The sequence below is a fragment of the Lepisma saccharinum genome, chromosome 4 (genome assembly GCF_977018435.1).
Source record: "Lepisma saccharinum chromosome 4, izLepSacc3.1, whole genome shotgun sequence".
Classification (NCBI taxonomy): domain Eukaryota; kingdom Metazoa; phylum Arthropoda; class Insecta; order Zygentoma; family Lepismatidae; genus Lepisma; species Lepisma saccharinum.
The window spans coordinates 110,697,613-110,721,475 of NC_139232.1; the positions used below are offsets into that span (position 1 = coordinate 110,697,613).

A 23,863-nucleotide genomic window follows, 5' to 3' on the forward strand; every position below is an offset into this window, starting at 1 on the left:
TCTAAAAGATCGCATTTCACATCAACTGCAAAACAAAACCTGTGTTTTACTAACAGAACAAAAAGATAGACTAACAAGCTTTGATAATATCTCTGCTAATCATCAAATTTCTAACCTTGATTTAAGACTGTTGTAGTTTTGGTTCCAAATATTCATGTTTGATATCTCTAATAGTTGATGATAATTGTTAAAAATAATGATTCCCATTTTAACTTTTTTACTTCACGACAGTACAAATAATAATTCAAGAACTATGACTAATTGGGTATTTTGCTTTGACATTCACATTGTTATTCTTTGAAACTGAAATTCAACAATAATTCATTTTAAGTTTTCAGGAATTGGTTCTTTTAGCACAACCTGGTTCATCTGACTGCCATAGCAAAACTCGATTTATGCGAGTAGAATGATATTAACAGCAGAGAGAGAGAGAGAGAGAGAGAGAGAGAGAGGCAGGCTTTGTCCAATTAAAAGTGATGCAGTAGGGTTAGTTCTCCCTGCATGCAAGATATACAGTGAGAGAGGGGGCAGGAGTGCTCAACTCTGCCCCCTCTTAATGATTAAAAACTAAGTAAATGCTCTCTTAGGACAAATACACTTTTGTAGAGTTTTTAGGGTACTTGCTATATTAAACGTGACTGCCTCACCTGCTTTCACTTTTTTCTGGCATTGAATTTAACTTAATTTGAAAAATAGAATTTTCCCTAACAATAATATGCATCTTGAGGTAATGCATTATTCCAATCACTTTTCATTTTTAAAGAGATTTCGTACAGTTGGCAGCAAAGATAATAGTAAGTAAACTTGTGTATTCTGCACCTTCATTTTCAAACAGCGCAGCATTCAAGTGTTTAAAGAAAAGGCATAAAAAATCTGGGAACCTCTTTTTTCCAGGAACAATACAATTCCATGTCTGAAAGATCGATAATTGTGCTTACTGTAGTCTTTTTCTACCTTATGTATTATTAATAGCAATCTTATGAACACTTTTTTCATTCCTGTTTAGAATTCTTATTTGCATCTAATCAGATTTAGTTGCTGCCTTCTGGACAAGTAAAGTTTATGCATTTAAAAAGGTCTAAGTAACAATGATGGTTCCATTACTATGGGAAAATTGACTTCTCTATCACAGAAAATTTTGCCATTTTGACCTGAAAGGCAACTCCCAGCTCTGAAGTGAACATGATAAACAATCAACCTTCTACCAACTTATAAAATTAACAAAGTAAACTAAACAAATAAAATTTATCCAATTTTTTATTTGGTAGAATGTCTACTTTCAAATATTACAATAATTTTAATGAATACATTTTTTGGTTACTTTTTACAGATAGCCTACCTCTGGTTGAGTCTATCCAAGACCACTGGTCTGTGCATCAGGATAAAGTTCTATCGAAAAAGTCACTGTACAGCTTCCACTATCTAGGAGCGAAAGAACTAATAATTCTGATGTAGGAAATGACGAAAGCAAACTAAAAAAAAAATCCTTGCCTTCTCTGCTCTGATAAATATTTTACCTTGACATAATGAAAATTGGAACAAAGGAGGTAAATTAAGATAAGTTACACATTTATTGATTTGTATTATTCCTTAACTATTTCTTTTCCCTATATTTTTCATGTCAAAAGCAATTTTCCATTTACAGACAGACAGACAGACACACACACACACACACACACACACACACACATACACACACACACACAAATACCAGCCAGTTTAGTTCACTTAAACACACAAAAGCAAGCAGAGTAAGAACTACACCCAAAAGGCTATATTTAGGCGGGATTATGCAAAATAGGCGCTATAAGATGAGTTAGGCTCGAAATCTTCCTCTAAACAAGTACATATCTTACAGAGTTCTATGCATATATATATCCCACTGGCTGCCGAGAAATGTTCATTCTTTTCAGTAGGAGAAATTCAATCATGCTACATGTCTTCAAATAAAAGACACCACTATGTTAAATAAAAATCAAGAAAATAATGGGAGGTTTACATTTTAATCACGTTGTTTTCCATTACGCACATACTGTTGCAATGATAGTTCAGAATCAAGTATTTTGCATATTAAAATGTTAATTACAGGATTTCAGTTGAATCAAAACATTTTTGGTATTCAATTTTTGTTATAAACTTCATAGAACTTGTGTACAACAATAAAATATTTCACAACCTGCAAATAAAAGTCACATTCCAATAAGAAAACAAATTGTTGTCAAATTATGTATTAAGAATATTAAAACTACAAGCTGCAATGATCACTCAAAAAGGTAACCTTGACTTGACTAGATCTGATCTATTTGTAATTATCATAGTTTTTCTTTTCTCTAGAACACTCATGCTCAAGCAAGGACTCTAACCCAGAACCTTCTGTGGCAAGATGTCACGCAGTTAGCTGGTTGCCACCATCTTGGAAGGGATGTGACACATTAGCACCCCTGGCATCTTAGTTGCAGGAACAAAACTGAAACACAAAACAATATTAAATATAGTGTGGCCTTGCACAGGATAATTACCTTGTAAGTAAAATATATCAGAAAGCATTATCTGGTTCACAAGGGTCATTCCACAATACAAACTGTACTTCACCAGATGAAGCCTGACAACAGTGTATAACTGAATGAAAATCAATCTTTGGTTAATGTGTATATAAAAATAAATGTATAACAACAATGTTCTATCAGTCCTAGAGGCCGAAACATGCCTGCTAAATAAAGTCTATATCAGCGGCGTATACTCTGGGTCATCTAGGTGATCGCAGATGACCCGGCTGTATTTCTTTTTTTAAAAAAATATATATACATTTCTTCACAATATTCTTCCAAACCAATTTCGATGCATACATTTCTTTGCTTCCAGCACGCGAATGCTTCCAACCGTTTGCCGCTGAATGGCCGGGAACCTTTCTCCAGCCGGTGGAATGACTTCAGGGAATCTCACCCTGACATCATTCCTCCCGCTTTCCTTACAACCCTTGGCGAGGAGGGAGGAGAGAGAAAAGAGGGGGAGGAAACACTGCTTCTCAGGCGCGGTGATTCCGTGCCCAGGGTAACCTCCTTCTTGTGAGAGTCCACTGGTCGCACTCTCAACCTTCAGAGCCTTTCCCGTTCCCTCCGCTGAACTAGGGAAAACATACCCGGTAGAGTGCGAAGAACAGGAAAATTGAATAACATGGGCAAACCAATTCTACGCTAATTTTCACTTTACATTTGCTTCTGTCTTGCTGATTTCTGTTACTTGAACATAAATTTATCAAAAGGAAAAAGCTTAAATATTGAAGATGACGCAAACTAAATTAAAATTCAAAGCTTAAGCAATTAAAGCACCTATATGCTGACTCGCCCCATACTTGTATTTACAAAAATAGTGATTGTTTCTCCTCTCTAATCTTCAAAAGCAGCGAGAATTCTTCTTTCACGGAACTGAATATTTCTTAAAGGGAAAGATAACAAAAATAAATATATATATATATATACCGTGCGTCCATTTCGATCTGCAGCCGAGAGATCGGGAGAAGCGTGGCGGGCGGCGCTGGCGGAGATGCCGACATTTGCGGCCTGTAATGCTCGCTTATTTTTACGGACATATCCAGACATTTATATAAATATTGCAAAACGAGCACTAACCTGGGTTATAATTCATCATCTGTAATTCATCCAAGTTCTGCAATTATATACACAAAAAAATACGCTTTAGAAGTGACGATAAGAGTCACAGATAATAAAACATTTTAATCATAGTTTTGACCAGCAACGTCCTGCTTAAGTTTATATCCTTGAAAGAGTTTTGTGTCGATGGGGATCGTTTGGAGGTTTCGAATGTGCAACACTGTATCAAGATTACGCTGCCGACGAAACCATTAAAAGTCAATGGTTTTCGTGAGCTTCCTCGATGAACTCGATGAAATTGGGGCAGCGTTAGAAAGTTATCCAAACAAACCTCTACGCCGTGTTTCACAGGAGATGGGAGTGTCAAAATCATCAGCACATACAGCCACTAAGCTACTAAAATTAAAACCATACTCTTATAACACAGGTTAGTGCTCGTTTTGCAATATTTATATAAATGTCTGCATATGTCCATAAAAATAAGCGGGCATTTCAGGCCGCAAATGTCGGCATCTCCGCCAGCGCCGCCCGCCACGCTTCTCCCGATCTCTCGGCTGCAGATCGAAATGGACGCACGGTATTAGTTAATTTAAGTTGCTATATTTCGCCTCTTTAGATTAATAGTGATGAAGATGAACGAATTAAACATAAAACGAAAAAAACACATCAGGCACGTAGCCAGGTGGAGGACTCGGGGGGCTGAAACCCCCCTCCCCGAAATCCTACAAATATCTAATTTAAAAAGTGTATAGTGGTAATTAATTTTATTTAATTAGCAGTATTAAACACCTTGCATAATACATTGTAATAATCTGAGATTCATCTTCAGGACTTCTAACCCCACTGTTTCAACTTTATGTGGCGGCTGCTAATAAGGGATGATCCCCATCCCGAAATAAAATTCTGGCTCTGGCCTGCAATGATTCGAACTTTTAAAACCTGTCATTTCGAGCTCGGAAAGGGATTTTTTTTAATCATTCATAGGGAATTTCATTCTGAGCCAGGAACACAACAACAGAAGTTTGGCGCGTGAAACTGAATGCGTGTAGTCATTGGCTTCGTGCTGTGCTTCGTGTTTATTATTTATTTAGGTGTTAGTGTTTGTCGTGATAGTACTGTGTTAAAGGGTAATGGATGTGATACAAGATTTGCTGGTGAAACCTTTTGGAACAAGATCTTTTCAGGAGAAGTTGCAAATTGTCAATACGGGTAGTCCAGTGTCATCGCTTGAACTTATTTCTACACACAAAGACAAAAATCGGGAATATGTGAGGCATTTTCGCAAGCAAATTATGACAAAACACCATGGTTGACAAGAAGTATAAGTGTTAATAAGCTTTGCTTTTTTGTTGGCCGTGCTTACTTTTCGGGGCTGAAAAGAATGTATGGACGCGTGGCGGATACTGTAATCTTTGCAACGCTTGTGCCAAATATGAAAAATCCAAAAGTCACATAACTTAACAAAGGAAGTTATGTGACTTTTGGATATAATCTTCTTATATCCAAAAGTCACATAACTTCCTTTGTTAAGTTGCAATCTTTCGCACAGACACGTATTGACGTGCAACTGGACAAACAGCATGCTTTGGATGTGGTACAGCACAAGTAATCGGGTCCTGGAGTAAGTTGAATTTTGCACTTAAATTAATATTGTGGGTTTTTATTTCACTAGTGCACGTCTTTCATTTTATATTTCACAGGCTGTTTTTTATAGCTTTATAATACTGTCTTGTTTTATTATTTGAAATTCTACACGTATATTAAACTGCAATAACGAGAATTAATTGATTGTGGTCGTAGCAATAAGACAAACATTCCGACACAATATTCCTAAATCCAATATGGATCCTGACATAAATTACACGGAAACTTTTGGAGTTTGAGGATCAAGGGTCGGAGATTATCCACTCGTTAGAACTAGCATACGCCACTGGTCTATATCCACCTATCTAATTTCACACTTTCACAAAAGTGTTGAGACTGATAATTACAGAAGTCTTTTAGACTCCCACACATTATTACAGTACCCAAATATATAAATAAAAACACTTAACATCGAAACCTTTCTCATCAAGGACGACCAATTACATGAGCTTTAATGTAATTTTCATAACTGCTGTTCAGTGGCTGCGCCAGCCTGAAATGAGTGGGGGCAGTGGCAGCGATTGGGTCCCAAAACCAGGGGGGCAAGGTGCTGAAACAGGGGGGGGGGGCAAAATACAGTACATTTTCCTTTGTACATAAGATTTACATTGGGCGGGGGCAAAGGTGGCGCAGTCTGTGCCGCTGTTCACTCTTTGTAGTTGCGTAACTTCTATAACTTCAAAACAATGACATCAGCGTAAGGTGTGATGTCAAAGTTCATGCCTGTATCATCACCATCATAAAATTAAGGAGGACAAGGATCACAACATTGCCTTTTTTTTTTGTTAAATTGTCATTGCTCCTTTTATCAGGGCTGTACAGCTAATGAGCAATTCATGACAATGTTACGGGACTGGCCAGTGGCATACCCAGTATTTTCGAAAGGGAGGGGTTACGTACACTTTTTTTGTACTCAGTCCTCATTTTGCCATCTTTACCTGCATTTAACATTCTTTTTTTTTAAGGAATACTGGTGCAAAGAGGGGGGTTATGACTTCCACCAACCTCCCTTCGGGCACGCCACTGGGGCTGGTTCAAAGGCACTAAAACTTGATCAACAGCTCCACTGGCAGAATGGCCATGGTACAATCTTGATCACGTTTTCACATCTCAACTAATTTTCACAGTGTGAAATTATGGAGGGGAGTGTCCACCCCAAGTGTCCCTATGAAAATAATGCATGGAGGAATATTTATATTAGATCAAATTTAAAGTTGCATTCAGAAATAACTATTCTGATACCTGATCACCTACATGTTCAGACAATTTGTGAACTATTGTGTGCTTCATTGCCCAACTAAATCTTTTTTTTATTTACGGTATGCATATTATTGCATTTATAATACATATGAAAACACTATTTCTTAAATTGACAATGTTTAGACATTCTTTTGTGGCAGCATTGTTAAGTCTACCACTGAATGCCAAGGAGGCAGATACACAGGATCATACAAATAAATAAATATACACACATATACATACTGTAAAATATTATATATATTACTCAGGCAATTTCCCCTTCTGCAGGTGAAATTGGCTATATAGTTATCCCAGAAGATACTGCAATGTGGCAATCACTATGCTTGGTAAATGTATTTGCTTCAAGGAAATAGTTTATGCAGCACTGACTTTTGATCCAGATGATCTTGCAGACACACAATTGTTACATTTTCCACAGTTGAGGGGTAAAAACAGCCTTTTGGCCGTTACAATTGTTTAGAAACCAGGATTGAGAGTCAGGGAGAGCTCAGGAATGTTTGATGCATATATAAGAGGAGGGTTTAATGGGCCCAAATCCTCACCTTCGGTTAAGTAAATATTTTACATTAATTGTATTATCTTGAACAATATTACCTTTACTATTTAACTTTGTTACAGTTAAGCCTTTGTTTTTAAAGTAACGTAAATTTCAAAATCTGTAAAAACCAATAAACATTTTAACAAATTTTGAGATGTTTAATTGATTATACAATTACTGTAATGTAAAATATTTAATTAACCAAATTAAGCCAATATTTACATTTAAATTTATTAAGAGAAAATGTTATTTTATAAATTTATGTGCTTATTACTAATGATAAATATAAAGTAAGAATTAAATTATAACTAATTTACTATCCTTGGACTGCTTTAAGTTGAACCCACCAATTACTTCTGTTAACATATGGCCATGGTTTAAAAACTACGCAGCAAATATCGATATGGGTTCCCTCCTTACTAAACTGGTTTTGGGAGTTTGCCAATTAGAAAGTTAATATGAACATGAGTATACCAAGGCATCAGACTTAAATTAATATTTATCGGCATAAAAGAAAAGGAGTTGTTAGGTTGCAGTCTATGTAACCAGAGGTGTATCCACAATTTTCCAACTGCGAGGGAGAGTGTAAGCTCGTACATATTTAGAACCAAATCACCAAAATGTGGGCATTCATGAAATATTTTAGGGGATTTTGGGTGTCTGGATAAATTACTATTTAAAGGCAATAATGTGTAAAATTAGGTCATGAGAATAAGTCCAAGACCAATTCAGATTAATATCAAACAAGAAGTACCACAAGAAAATACTCTAAGACCTAATCTCCTTTTCCTACAATTTAAAGACTATAATGAAGTACACTATATGGAAGAAAGTCATTGGACTTTCAACTCTGAAACGAACTCCTCATGGAAAAGAGAGTACAGACGGGTATATATACGGCAGCAGGAGGCCTCTCAGATCATTCGCTGATAAAATGACGGACAGCAAAGAGCTCAACATGTTTGAAAGAGGTATCATAGTAGGCTGCTCCATAGGAGGCACAAGTATACGTAGCATAGCTGATGCACGACAGGTCCCTAAATCAACTTTAGCCTTTGTCATCAAGAAGTGGAAGGAAAAGGGACTCTGCAGCAATGCACCACGAAGTGGAAGACCCACAAAATTGGACGACCCGGACAGGAGAGTGCTGAAGAGGAAGATTCGTAAAAACAGGACCCGTCCGATGCATTCGATTGCAGAAGAGTTTCAAAGTGCGACCAATTGGACTGTTTCGACCAAGACACTTCGCAAGGAGACCCATGCGCTCGGTTATCATGGTCGAGCCGCTGCTCACAAACCCATGTTAACAAAAAACAATAAACGGCAGAGACTACGCTGGTGTAAAAAGCGGAGAAACTGGACGGTGGAGCAATGGCAGAAGGTCCTATGGAGCGATGAATCACGCTTCACACTGTTTCGACCAGATGGGAGAGTGTGGGTATGGCGATTACCCAGAGAACGTCTGTTAGGGGTAGTGCCCACAGTGAAATATGGTTGGTGGCTGCGTCATGTTCTGGGGTTGTTTCAGCTGGCATGGCGTGGGTCCAGTGGTACCGGTGTATGGCCACATGACGTCTGCGTCCTACCGAGATATTCTCGACAACTCCATGGTACCCACGTTGTGGCGTTTCTATGGAAACGAAGAATGTGTGTTCCAGGACGATAATGCGACTTGTCATGTTTCCAGGACTACCATGGAGTGGTATGCAGAAAACAATGTCACCCAATTGGATTGGCCTGCTCAGAGCCTGACCTCAACCCTATCGAACATCTATGGGACGAACTGGAGCACCGATTGAGGTCGCGATCGCCTCGCCCTTCTACACTTTCAGGGGTTGGTGACTGTGCTGCAGGAGGAATGGCGGAATATCCCACTCAGTTTACTACACGATCTTGTGGCCAGTTTACCACGACAAGTAGCTGCTGTTATCACTGCCAAAAGCGGACCGACCTCCTATTGATTGCAAGAAAACTGATGGTATCCGCTGACAAGTGGTGTCCAATGACTTTCTTCCACATAGTGTATTAACATATTGTAAATCAATATATTATGATACATACAATGTTCAAAGTGAATGGGGATGTCCTATTGACTCCATGTTAAACCATAGAAGCATCCCCCAGCTAATCCCAAGGCTGGACCAAACATTCCCTCAGCTAAGATTTTCCACTTCAAGTGCTGGATATATATTTATACAAACACCATTAACCCCTTAAGTGGGTAATTTTCAAATGACAAATCTTGTGGGTAATTTTGAAAATTACAATTGCTCACCTCTCTTCAAAGTACATCTTTTACACTCAAACTAGATAAGACTCCTTTTGCTGCTTTGAGCCATCATTGTAAAATGAAAGACTTTAAATTGCAAGGAGTCAGCGGTCCCAGATTTGAATCTCAGCCTGGGCATGTGTATTCATCAATTTCATCCTATCATCACTCATCCTCATATTAGTGACAAAAGTGACAGCAACCTACAGAACCTAATTCATTTCAAACAATCAAGGAAAATACTCATGCCACTGAATTGGAACACACCTCGGCTCCGAGCATAGATTGTATAATATCTTGCAAGTGAAGGATATACATAGTTAGCAAAGCGCAAACATGGAAGCATTGATTCCATCTCCATGTGATTATGGCAATTTAAATACTCTGGAGCTTCTGAAGAGTGACATCTCATGGTGGAAATGTTAACTAACTCAATATAAAAAGAAGCAGGTCCATAGCTCGTCAGGAGGACTGAACCAGAAAATGTCAAGAACGGATATATCCATCAAACACACTGTAGATAACAAGTGGGCATGACTTACATCTCTTGTACCAACTAAAAGGGTTAAGAAACAACACAATGCTCCTAGAAGAATTCCAACAGGTTCTCAATTCAATATATAAATAATGAACGTAATGCAGGCTGAAATCATCTTTGTCTTACCTTTTAACACCAGACACGAGTAATGTCAAAAAGTTAGAAAAAATTTCAACTCCTCTCTGCATAAGATAATTAAGAATCCAGAAAATAGAAATGGCATGTAGACTTGGCATATTCTTGGACAAGAATATTGTATTACACAAACCATTGTTATTTCATAGTAATGGCGATGAAAGAATGGAATAAGCTCCACCACTGATCTCAATAGGAACTCCACCCTGCAACCTATAAATTAAAACTAAATAAGCACTTACTACCAAACAATATTACTTACCTTTGTCTTTGATGTAACAAACAGGAATGAGTATTGGTTTCATTTTAAAATCTGTATTGACACTACATTAATATATCTTAATTCTATTGCCACAATGATTTTCACAAACTACAACCATAGCAACTAGTCTTTTATGCCTCGTTTCTCTGCTAAGAGGTTATGATTTATTGAGTCAGATACATTGGTATACTTATGCTCACGTTAACTTCCTGCTAACTAAAACTGCAAAATCATGTAAAACATCAATTGCAAAACTAATCTTTATCAAGGACTAGTTGTAAAAGCAGCTCCGAAGAGCAATACGCACTGATCAATAAACCCAATTTTATAATTAATACGAAATACTCACACAGGGATTAGTGTCCCCATGCCGCATTGTGTGTCTTCTGTTCTACATGTCTCCCACTGAGGTTCAGACCATCATAGGTATATGTCCCATCTGTGGACATATCTGAAAAATAATAAACTGAACAGCATGATTGTCTTTAGGGTAAGTTTTCATTTTGATAGTTTATCATTAATTATTTAATTTACAAAATTTTTAGATTCGTGGTTAAATTATAACATTTTGAACTGATGACAGTTTTTAGTTTCCAGACACCACAGTGACTTGACTGGCAATAAGACATCAGTATTAAGTTCATATACCTCCGTGCATTTACATTGTCTCATCACTGCATACCAGGGTAGACTAGGGTGGATATCGAGTTCCCTTGACTATGTCCTTAACAAGACGTCTGATCTCCTACACACTATCCCAGGTATCTCTGGAGAGCAAACAAAAACAAAATGTTCCAATGTACTCATGAGAGGGGAAGTGAGTGCAGCAACCAGCTATTTATTTGCAGAAGCGTGCAATGCTTTGCTTCAACTCTGTCTCCCCTTTTTTACCATTATGTGCAGCCTTACTCCACAGATTCCCACGATAGAGTATAAAATATACAACTTTCATGGCATGACAATATGAACAGACAGACATGGACTAGACAAATTACAAGCTGATCAAATAACTAATCACAGCACACTGAGATGTTGAGAACCATTTGCAAGACCATCAACTTTTAAATATTTTAGGTGGGCTCAACACTTATCATACATTCACAAACAAATCTTAGCTCCTCCCTTCCATATTAATGCACACAACCAACTCATCCTTATTAAAAAAATAATTTATTTCAATGAACAATCCATCAAGAATCACTAACAAATTTATTTTTATTATAACAGGATAAATTATTGGGTGGGCTTTGGACCCACAGGCCCATAACTGTGTTTCATTAGGAGTGATGGAAACAAAATTTAAACACCAATTGATATTATTACTATCTATTGGGTAAGAGCTTTAACAAGAGACTACAAGAAAGCATTCTACTATTTTGACAGGGGCATGTAGTGACATTTGAGGCTTAGATAATGTTAAGCAACTGAATACGATTCCATTTCACACAAATATACAATAATTGTACCTACCCTTATGATATTACGATACATTTGCAAATTCGAACGTCCAATACAAATAATTTAAAAACACTTACTATTGTGTGGTTATTCCTGTTGAATTATGCAATAATTAGTCTAAGGTGAAATATTTCCTTTTTAAATTTTATGTACTACTCAATTTAAATGTACCTACATGTTGAATATACTATTGGAAGTGGTGAATTGACTTTATTGATGGGCGAGGTTCAGCTGTTGCTGGTCTACCACATCAACCCCAAAAGTACAGATTAAAAAATAAAATTCAAGATTACAAAGAAATTAAAAGACAAGAAAGTACAATAAAATATAACAAGAATAAAATTATGGGCACTAGAACAACTTTAGCAGTAAATTATAATAAAGTAATAAAGTGAGAAAAGTTAAAGGTGATATGAAAACCATTTCTTGCAACTCGCAGGGATTTTTCATTAGTTATATGCTGACTTATCTTGCTTATCGTTGATCAGCGATTCATGGAGCATGTCGCGAAAACATTTGAAAAACATTGAAAATCTTTATATAGTACTAAAGGAGCCGTGAAACGAAAAACTTTGGGAAACCCAGTTCTAGACTTTAGAAATGTCTTCTAGAGGGGAGCTTCTTTATCTGTACCTTCCCATCCCCTGTTGCAGCCCCTCATTTGACAGAATTCTGACTTTGATGTAATCATCCACATTTCATCCAAATCTGCGTCAAATGTCAATAGATCTCAAGTTTTGGGAATCAAGGGGGGAGTTATTGTATCTGCTGCGGGTGGAATGTACAGTTGGATCTATGATTGAAGTGAATATTGTTCATTTTTACTTGTATGATATAAATAATTGCATCATCAAAAATAATATGGAGTGTGCATTAACACTTCAAGAGATGTTTTGGAAGATATACAAATACTAGTTTTTCAAATATCTCTAAATTTTATATTTTACATTAACTTAATGACCCCGACACACATAATTTACTTTCATTTAATATTGTTAAACTTTAGAAAAATGGACTGTTTATAAGCCAGCCCCCCACCCTCGGAGAGCAATTCTGGCTACGGGCCTGAGTAGTGGTTATGTCATCTTGCAACGACGGGTTTGATACTCTGTGTAGACAAGTTGCATGAATCCCACTTTAAACTGTAGGTCCAATCCCAATTAGCCGATCTGTGCATAAAGTGGACTTAACAAATCAAACACCTTTCCATGTCAGTTTCTGCATGTTAAGTTCACCATGTGCAAAAATGGCAATGTGACCACAACACGCCAATTAATTAATAGCAGGGGAACAACTTAGCCCATTTAAAAAGGTAGACTTTGTTCATAGCTTCTAAACAGCAAGAAATCATTCTCAGAATGGGGTTATTTAGGTTTCAACAGGGAAACCAGAAATAATTGCACTGAACTGGATGCACATTCTGCTGTATAACGGAATGCAGTTATAGTAAGAGCCTCAAAGGACATAAGCCAACGTCCATAGCTGAGTGGTTATCACAGCGCTCAACGTCAGGGGTTCCGGGCAGGGACGGCGACAGGGGTGGGCACGGGTGGGCACAGGAATTTTTGGGTGGGCGCTTGCCCACCCGATTGCCCACCCAATCAAATTCAATAACTACATATACTTGGAGATATATGAATGATTCAATAAATAAGAATGATTCAATAAATAACTGTATTCTGATGTTCATAACTTGTACATTTTACTTGTGAATATTATCTATGCTAGAAATTTTCACATATTATCATCTTATATAAAGCCAATTTTGTCATTAGAAAGTGAAAGTAATTACTAGAGCTATTGAAATAAAAACTGTGATCAAATGAATACTTTCATGATTAAAAGCAGCTAGTAGGATTAGGAGGCTCAAAATTATTCAGGGTATGATGAAGATTAGATCAGAATTTAGGGTGAACTTGAGGACAGCAGCTCTGGGCCTTCACTGGGAAAGACTGCTCTGAAAAGTACCACATAATGAAAAAAATTAGGTCCTTCGGATGTGGTAAAAAATATAATAACAAACCACACCATGTAACTTGGCAAGAAGTTATAACTGAAACTGTGTAGAGGGGATTGGAGTGAGGCCTTGGTGCTGTAAGCTTCTTCCTCCACATACGTATATAAATCCCAGGCTGGGGATGGTTAAAATAATCTCCAAATAAACAAATAAAAACATCATCTTAGCGTTACTTCTCCACCAACACAATAAATTATTTCGACTTTTTAAATATTATTATTATTATTATTAGAATAATTTAATCAAGAAGACAGATGGACAGGCCATGTGACACGAATGGCAGAGAAAAGAAAAGTTTACAGGATTCTTGTTGGGAAACCTGATGGTAAGAGACCAGTAGGAAGGCCAAGACGAAGATGGAGGGATAACGTTGAGATGGACATAAAAGAAATTGGTAAGGATAGGAAAGATTGGATTGATCTTGCCCCGGATAAAAACAAATTGAAGGCTTGTGTTTCTGCAGCCATAAACCTTCGGGTTTGCTAGAGAGTATAGTATAGTTTAAATTAGCTCTGCATTGAAATTCCAGAAGTGTATTTATTTTTTATTTCATTACAATTTTTATATACCTGTCATTTTCAAATATCAATATGGTATGCGAAATATGAACTTTATAACAGTTCTACTAATAAGAACGAGTCACAATAATCACTACAATACCGAAGTGAATACATTTTAATAAACCACTTATGTATGGAAAAAGCTACAGAATTATTCAATTGCTAATGACTGGCTTATCATATTTATCCTCTTTCGACACACAAAGTTTGCCACACGAATCAGCCGAAAATGTCGACAGAATCTGCAGATGCAGCTGAAGTAAAGAAAAAAGTTATGTCACGAAGTATCCAGAAGACGATTTTGTTAGTTTGTTTTTAAGCCCACTTCTATGCTCAGATGGGCTAATCGGGACTAAACCTACAGTTTAGCGTGTAGTCCGAACCAGTGTGCATTGTGCTTCCACCAGAAGAGGGGGAGTTCAACACATGACGTCTTCATTATAATGCGACAGCGTTATGCCATTGGGAAAAAAATGTACAGAAAGAACTCGCACCAAACGTGTCATTTTATCACCACAGAAGATGCGTCCATTTTAAGAGGGTGATGTCTGAGACAAATATTTGAGACTTTCGGAAAACAACGTCATTTTCACGGAATTAGCTGCCTTGATCCACTAATTAAACGCTGTGCAATTGAAACCACCACCTCAACTTTCTAATAGGTACGAGCTAATGAAACTCCATTTTTGGAAGAGTAAGTTCTGGTTGATTTGTTATATTTTAAGTCATTTTTTTTATTTTAAGTCATTTCAATTGTGATTAGATGAAAGTAACGAAGGGGCGAAACAAATACATTCTGACACTCAAAATACAAACCCTCATAAATTATTACTTTGACAGTGGTTCCAGGCTCCAGGGACTCGTTGCCCTGAAAGAATTAAGTTTCCAGGGTGTGCTGCACAGATTGACATTCTAGTGTATTCGAAATGGTCACGCCATACAACCCAAGTCATCTATAAAAAAAAATAGATGAATTATTGCTGTTACGGTGATCAACTTCGATGAATTCCTTGTGTCCTAAATCATTTTGTTACCTCAAAAAATATGTCCATGTAACCATACGTGTGTTGCTTCTCCCACATTATATACATGAGAGTTCAGAAAACGAATAGCAACTTAGCTAATAATCTCTTCAATTCTGAACAGATTTTTCAATCTCACTTGTTTATTACATATGAGTGATATTTTGTCAAAATAGCCTTTCATTAGCCTAGGAATACTTCATGGACAATGAACAAAGAATTGGATTTCCGTGTGTGTTTTAAATCATTTCTAATAAGACGTCCATTTTAATCCAAACATGCAGTGGCGGCGATTAGGAGGAGCGGGAAGTGGGGGATGCAGTACCCCCGCCACATTTTGCCACTTTTTGCACCCGCACTATGGCCTCTTTATGCTAAGCATTTTCTACCAAGAAAAAGTATATTGTCCTTGCCCCTCAAATGTTGGCACCCGATCGCCGCTACTACCTACAAACATTCAGATAGATTTGTCAGTTGTGTAAACTTTGGAAGCTAAGAAAAGTGATCCCCAAAGGAGTAAGAAAACTCTTTTAGTCAAAAACTCATACAATGAAAATACTATGCTCAGGAACATGTATTCAATTACGAGAAACTTCACGATTGTCTACCATCGCACTTTCTATCACTGTCGCTCCGGCTCCCGTGGCTGAGTGGTTAGCACATCGTGCTACGCCAGGGGTCCTGGGTTCGAATCCCGGCCTGGACATGGATGTTTGTGAGTGAGTGTCCATTCATCAATTTCATCATATCATCACTCATCCCCATCTTCGCAAATTAGCCAAAAGTGGCACAAGAAGCGAAGTAAAATATAGCAAATCAATCAACCAATCTATCACTGTCGCCGAATACATAAAATGAAGTATGTGCCTTGTATTTGCAACACAAGCTTAAACCTAATTCACATTTATTTCACTGTATTAACATGCATGAAATAATGTGGTTAGAATGTATGGCTGCACATGCTAAACACTTCCTTGAAATAATTGTGTCCATCAGAGACAAAGCGAAAGGGAATGGAACAAGATGCGAGAATAGAGTAGAAAGTAATAAAGAGGAAAACAAGAAAAGGAAAGGGAAAAGAAGTAAGAGGAAAATCGGGAGTGTAAGAGAGAGGGGGATAAATGCGTCTTACATACACATATATACTATATATGGTCTTACATTTATACTGCCCACCCTAATCTATCAATATGGCGCTTCTGCCCACCCAGTCGAAAATTTCTGGCGCCGTCCCTGGTTCCGGGTTCGAATCCCGGCCTGCGAATGGGTGCCCTTCAATCAATTTCACCATATCACACATCCTTATTGTCGCGATTAGTCAAAGTTGCAGAAAGGAGAAACTAGCCGAATTCAATCAATCATTCAGTCGAAGGACATAAGACGACCTTTGCGGCAGAATTGTTAGCATAGCGCGTATGATGTCAGGGAAGGGGGCTCCCGGGTTAGAATCCTGGACTGGACGTTGGTTTTCTTTGCCCGTCAATTTCGTATCAGTCCTCGGAGCGAATGAAGAATATAGAGAATGTCTCCAATTTCGTTAATTTTTGGTATACTTACTACATTTGGCCTTCTAATCACGAATCTGTTGTTAAAATACGTGTGGAAATAGGGAAAAAAGCCGATGTAAGTGGACATTTTTTTTACAGCTGTATCGCATTCTTTTAGGAACAAAATTGTAACTAAGCTTGCCTAACCTAACCTTACCGGAAATGGTTTGTGGAGCTACCCGTGGATAATGTACTGATTAGAAGGCCAAAAGTAGTTAATATACCAAATATTAACGAAATTCGAGATCCTTTCTTACCCTAACCTTACGGAAAATGGTTCGTGGGGATATCAGTTAAATGTTTTCCCAATGAGCACATATTGTAACAAAATATAAGTTTTGTAGCACCAGCTTCCTCACTGCGCAAGACGCCATTTTTGTAGAAGAACGCTCGAACACCGTTGCCAAACTTACCTCTAATCAAAGTCCGTCCTCTGTTCCGCCATGCTTCAACGATTAATGATCAAGTAACGAAGCAACAATTACCTAATGCTCTGCAAATAACGAAGGAACAGTGTGGCAACTCTGTAGACAGCGCAACGAATGTCGAACGTCACTTGTTCATATAATCAAACATGGTTCCTATGTTTCTGTATGGAGAATGATCATTGTAATTAAGACCGTAATTTTGCACCATATAAAGACGTAAATGTACAATTTTTTCACTTGGCCCCAAATCTTAACTACAGATACGTTACCAGGACTGCATATTTAGTGAGTATAAGAAGTAGGAAAGAAATTGGAGACATTCTCTGTATTCTTCCTTCTTACCCACTCCTCACAGTTAAAAAAAACAAAAAAACAAAGGCGACGATAAATAACAAAAATCAAATCGAAGGGCATAAAATATTCACCATATGACAATAGGTATTTTTCATAGGCTTTACTGTGTTTACCGCAATCCATTTTAAAGAGGCATATCATAATCATTGATCATCAGTACGCGAACTTAGCACAAGTAGATACTACGTAAGATGTGGCGTTATAGGGAAGGCACACGACGTATGCCACCACATACTTTCCTCTAATGCTTGAAAAGTTTACTTCAATCACACGCGTCAAATATGAAGGCTTTTTCAAGCAGGTCACGAACTGTCAAAATCACGGACTTCAGTAAGCTACAGTATGTAACATTGTTATTCGTACACATAGAATTTCCGAGGAAAAAATGTCATATCTACTAGTAAATATAATCATTTTCATATGTACCTGGAAATTAATGTTAATGAAGGTTTCACCAACAAATGTCAATAAAAATGTATGTTCAAAGTGTATAAACAGAGCATATAATTTGTGTGAAAAGATAAAAACACGCTGTTTCATGCAACATTGTTATTCGTACAGGCAAGAGTTTCAATCTTCCTCGCATACAGCGCCACTGCTATTCGGGCAGTTTGCAACTTCGTAACAAGTTTGAACATGCAGGCGCGCTCCCCGTCAAGCGGAATGCTGGCGTAGGTATTGTTGTAGGCCTATCGTCTATTTATCAGCGTGTTTGAAATGGGCAAAGTGAAGGAACTTAGTTCCGATCTGAAGGATGTTATTATAAATTTGGCTCTTAGAGGTTATTCGTTAAGAAAAATTGGAAAAACAGTCAATAAATCACATTCCACAGTTCAATACATAGTAAACAAATTTAGAGAGGAAGGTTCAACACAGAATGCGCCGAGAAAACCAAAAGAGAGACGGTTCAATAAACGTGATGAACGCTTTATTTTAAAAAGAGCGCGAGAAAACCCCTGACTAAGTGTTCCTCAGTTACGACCGTTAGTAGAAAATGTTTCTGGCAAGATGATGTCCGATCAAACTGTCCGACGTGCCTTGTGGAAGCATGGATATCATGGCAGAATACCACGAAAGAGGCCGTATGTAAATAAAGTGAATCGCAGGAATAGACTTTCATTCGCGAAAGAGCACATCCACAAGGACCAGCAATTTTGGGATAGTGTCAGATGGTCAGACGAGTCCAAGATTAATATATACGGGTCAGATGGGATAAATAGGGTCTGGAGAAAATCAAATAAAGACAATAATCCAAGATTAATATATACGGATCAGATGGGATAAATAGGGTCTGGAGAAAATCAAATAAAGACAATAATCACATTAACACAGTTTCAACAGTTAAACACAGTGGTCGGTCATTAATGATTTGGGGCTGATTTGGGGCTGTATGTCGTCCAAATGGTTGGTACCATCCAGTTTATTGTCTATTTGGAAATATTGAAGAACAATGTAAAGCAAAGTGCCCAAAAAATGGACATGCTGCCTATCTACAGATTCCAACAAGACAATGACAGTAAGCATAAGGCGCGAGTTAACATGAATTGACTAATATGGAATGTGCCCAAACTACTACAAACACCAGCTCAAAGTCCAGACTTAAATCCCATTGAGCATTTATGGGTAATTTTGAAGAGGCGAGTCCATAAAGCAAGCGTCAAGTCCAAACAAGAGTTGAAAACTGTTGTGCAAGCCGAGTGGAATAAAATAAGCTCTCAAACATGTCGGAAACTGGTTAATTCTATGAAGAACAGGTGCCAAGCAGTAATTAAAGCCAAAGAATACGCATCAAAGTATTAGAACTGTCACTCAATTTGCTCTGAATATACTTTTTTATTTTATATTATTAAGTGTACGAATAGAAAAGTTGTACAAAAAATGGCATGTTTCTCTTTCAGTTTCATTTAATTTATTATTGTCATTGGTTATACAGAATTTGGGTAAGATTTTATGTTCCTAATGATATTAGTTATTGAATTGTAAAGAAACAATTTCAAAAGAGTGTATTTCCTTTCAGATATTAAAGCATTTTCTTTGAAAATCCGTGTGTACGAATAAGAATGTTACATACTGTATATGAACAGATCCATTGTGTGGCACGCATTATAGGAAACCAACCCATGCAATAATGAATCTACTGCGTAAGCAGTTGCACTTACGAAATGTGTATTACTCTGATCCACAATCCATACTACGTCGAGAAACGATGAAACTACGTTTGTGCGAGTCAAATGTAGTGCGCCAGAAGTGATTCACCTGCGGTCTGCTGCAACTGTGTGCCCACTTCCTCCACCTGTTACGTTAATGCAGAACTAATTGCCAGATCCTGGGGGAAAAAAGACTGATACGGACTCTGTCTGAAACCACTTCATTTGTTTGCTCCTCGTTTCCATTTACGTAATAAAAGATTTACAGACTTCCTCCCCTAGGAAGAGGGTCATGGGGGAGGCAATTGGCTACTTTTGGACAAATTAAAAGCCGTACTGCTATAATGTTACCTGTCTCTTTATTCCGTTTACTTCTTGCCTTACATATTTTATTTTTATCTCTTTTGTTCATCTTCTTGCTTTTCTTTTCATTGTGCAGATTACTACCCTTTACCTTTCGTTTTCTTACTGGTTTCTACCTGCTTTTTTACTTTCTTGTTCCTTTATTTAAGCCTCTCTCGTTTTTTATAATAATTTTCCTCTTCTTTCTTTTCGCTCTTGATGCATATTATCTTCTATCCTTTTATGTTCCACGTTTCCCTATTTTTTCTGGGTCATAGGGATTTCAGATGAACTGAACGCTATTAGTCTTTCATTCTTTCTTGTAATTTATCGTTATAAATCATTAAAGTAATGTGTATTATCTATTTCGATGCAAACCTGGATCTCGTGATTACCCTCATAAATTAGGTTATTTTACTTCGCTTTTCTACCGCTTTTGGCTGATCGCGACGACGATGATGAGTGATGGTATGATGAAATTGTTGAAGGGATACTCACGAGGAACACACCTGTCCAGTCCCTATTCGAACCCGGGACCTTTTGCGTCGTAGCGCTCTGTAATAACCACTTCGTTCGTAAATATGGTGTCATCGAACTTCAATATACGTATGTCACGTTTCTGAATGCAATCGTGATTTAGACCTTAGACTTGATCGTTGTGCAAACGTCGTCGTCTTGTAATCAAGGGAACTCGTGTTCGATACCCGGTAGAGACACACAGTGGTTCTGATCGCATTTTAAACTGATTGATTGATTGATTTGGTTTATTTTACTTCGCTTTTCTGCCACTTTTGACTAATCGCTAAGATGTAGACGAGTGATGATATGTTGAAATTGATGAATGGACACTCACAAACACCCATGCCCAAGCCGTAATTTGAACCTGGGACCCCTGACGTCTTAGCGCGATGTGTTAATCACTCCGCCACGGAGGCCGGCCCATTCCAAACTATTGGTCCAGTCCTCATTAGCTTATCTGTGCGTAAAGTGGACTTTAAATAAAAAAAGTAAAAAAAAATATATCGGACATTTCTAATTTTAGTTGGGCTGCGACTATTTCACAGACGGATTTAACAATTCAGTGAATAAATCGATGCCCCAACAATGCAACACGTAAGCGTCGCCTCGGATACACTAGCACGGGAAGAGGTTGACCAGTGATAACCGAGCGCGTGCAGTATTCCGTTTAGAAACCCATTTGCATTCGAGTAAGCCAAGCTGCAGTCCCCGGCAGGACGACGAGTCCCGAGCCCGTCGATGGCCGACGACTTCGACGTGGACAAGGTGATCCGGAAGCTCCTGAAAGAGCAGACCGAGACCCTGCAGTTCCAACTGACGCAGAGGGACGTCAAGACAATCTGCAAGATCGCTTCGGACCTATTCGTGGAGCAGCCCATGCTCCTGCGGTTGGAACCGCCCGTGAACGTCTGCGGCGACATCCACGGCCAGTTCGCGGATCTCATCAGGGTCTTCGAGCTGGCCAAGTACCCTCCCGACGTCAACTATCTGTTCCTGGGCGATTACGTCGACAGGGGGCAGCAGTCCGTCGAAACCATATGCCTGCTCTTGTCCTACAAGATCAAATATCCGGAGAACTTCTTCATGTTGAGAGGAAACCACGAGGACTACAATCTCAACAGGGTCTTCGGCTTCTACGACGAGTGCTTGGAAAAGTGCGGCAAGAGGATGTACAAGTCCTTTCTGAAGGTTTTTAGGAACATGCCTGTGGCGGCCATCATAGGGTCGAAGATATACTGCGCCCACGGCGGCATAAGTCCCTCGCTCACCGACTGGGACCAGATAGAGACCATACCGAGGCCCGTGGACGTCCCCACGCAGGGTCTCCTGTGCGACATCCTCTGGTCGGACCCCACGAGGGAGACGCGCGGCTGGGCGCCCAACGAGCGAGGCGTCTCCTTCACGTTCGGGGAGGACGTCGTCAACGACTTCCTCAAGAGGTTCGAGCTGGATCTGATCTGCAGGGCTCACGAGGTCGTGGCGGACGGTTTCGAGTTCTTCGCCGGGCGTCAGTTGGTCACCGTGTTCTCGGCACCCAACTACTGCGATTTCGACAATGCGGGGGCCGTTTTGGTTGTAGGCCCTGAACTCATGTGTTCGTTTCTAGTTCTGAAGCCTGATCCGAAGAAAATTAGTGTGGATGAAAAGAAGACCGGTATCTAAAATTTCCTTTGCTAATAAAAGCTTGGATGAATAAACAACGTATTTCAAGAAACGAATTTTGACTCGTATTTTGATAAAACGTGTTGATTGGTATCGACTAAAGAAGCACAAGCAGATCCAATATCCCCGGGCTTCGATCCACAAAGAGTCTTCCACAGGGGGAAATTGCTTTAGAAAGGGCCACAAAATAAACAGAAATTGTCATATTTGAAATGTTGTTAAAACAGTATCTAGCATAAATTGGTGTAATAAAAGTTGTAATCGAAATTGTATATATAGGTACGATGGTACCTGAGCACAAATGTAGTTACTAAAGCAAACATGTTGTGCATTAAATATCTACAAATGCACGTAAAATACTAACATTCCTTCTTTCAAGATTATCTACTGAACCAAAAACTGAATGGCAATTAATCCCAAGGTGGACTTATATAAGTTGAAAAATATGACCACCGTTAGGTGATGCCACGTGGGATTCTTTGATTTCTTAATAAATACAATAATAAATACTAACTAACTCTCTAGCCTTCTTGAACCCGAAGGTTCATGGTTGCAGCAACACAGGCCTTCCATCTGTCCCTATCCTGAGCAAGATCTATTATATACTCTTTTCCATCCCTACCAATTTCCTCTATGTCCATCTCAACATTATCCCTCCATCTTCGTCCTGGTCTTCCTACTGGCCTCTTACCATCAGGTTTCCCAACAAGAATCCTGTAAACTCTTCTTTCATCTCCCATTCGTGCCACATGGCCTGCCGACCTAAGTCTTCTTGATTTTATCATTCTAATAATATCTGGACATGAATACGAATGATGCAGTTCTAAATTATGTAACCTTCTCTGCTCACCTGTCTCATCAACCCTTTTAGGGCCAACAATAATAAATACTAATATAGCAAATTAGTTTCATCATTATTTGCAATTTATTTCTGGCATATGCGTTTACGTACGGTGAATTCTCATTGGAACTGAAAAAATAAACTCCGTAACTGTCATTTTGTGCACATTTTATAAAATCTCCAACCTACGTGAAACGAAAATTCCCCAACACAAACAACCGGACCGCCCTACCCTGATCTATTCATCTTGGATCTTGTGTGAGAACTTGACATTTCTTTAATTTATGGCACCCTCAGGTGTACGTAATTGCCCCCAACTTGTTGTTCGGTTGCTAAGCAGCAGAGACAGGTAACATTGCAGAAATTATTGATCCGATACTTCTTGATATCATTCGTCCCTGTCTGTGGCTTGCTAAAGAGGCGAGTCCCAAACGCCAATTAAAGTTCTCCAGATAAGCAGTCGAGTGCCTAAGGGACAGTGGTGGCAACTGGAGGGAAATTTCCTTCGAACGACGCCAGGGGTTCCGGGTTGGAATCCAGATCTGGGTATGGGTGTCCTTTGTGAATTCCCTTCATCAATTTCATTATATGATCCTCATAGTCGAGATTAGTCAAACGTGACAGAGAAGCGAAGTAAAAAATGAATCAATCAGTGTGCATGCGTGGTTCTCGGAGCGAGCACATTTACTGTAGCGTTGCAAGAAGGCGA

The 23,863-nt window shown here is 38.5% G+C and overlaps 1 protein-coding gene and 1 long non-coding RNA gene across 2 annotated transcripts; one reads left to right on the forward strand and one right to left on the reverse strand.

Annotated features, from left to right (window-relative positions):
• Window positions 1-2,043: 2,043 nt before the first annotated feature.
• Window positions 2,044-19,923, reverse strand: LOC145987328 (uncharacterized). Its single transcript, XR_014441653.1, has 3 exons — window positions 19,803-19,923; window positions 10,607-10,708; window positions 2,044-2,467 (listed from the first exon to the last, which is right to left on the reverse strand). It is a non-coding gene; the product is annotated as an uncharacterized LOC145987328 (long non-coding RNA).
• Window positions 19,924-21,267: 1,344 nt separating this feature from the next.
• On the forward strand, window positions 21,268-22,663 carry LOC145987329 (uncharacterized). Its single transcript, XM_083121850.1, has one exon. It carries the CDS (start codon window positions 21,390-21,392, stop codon window positions 22,311-22,313), a length of 924 nt encoding a protein of 307 aa, XP_082977976.1. The 5' UTR covers window positions 21,268-21,389; the 3' UTR covers window positions 22,314-22,663.
• Window positions 22,664-23,863: the final 1,200 nt, after the last annotated feature.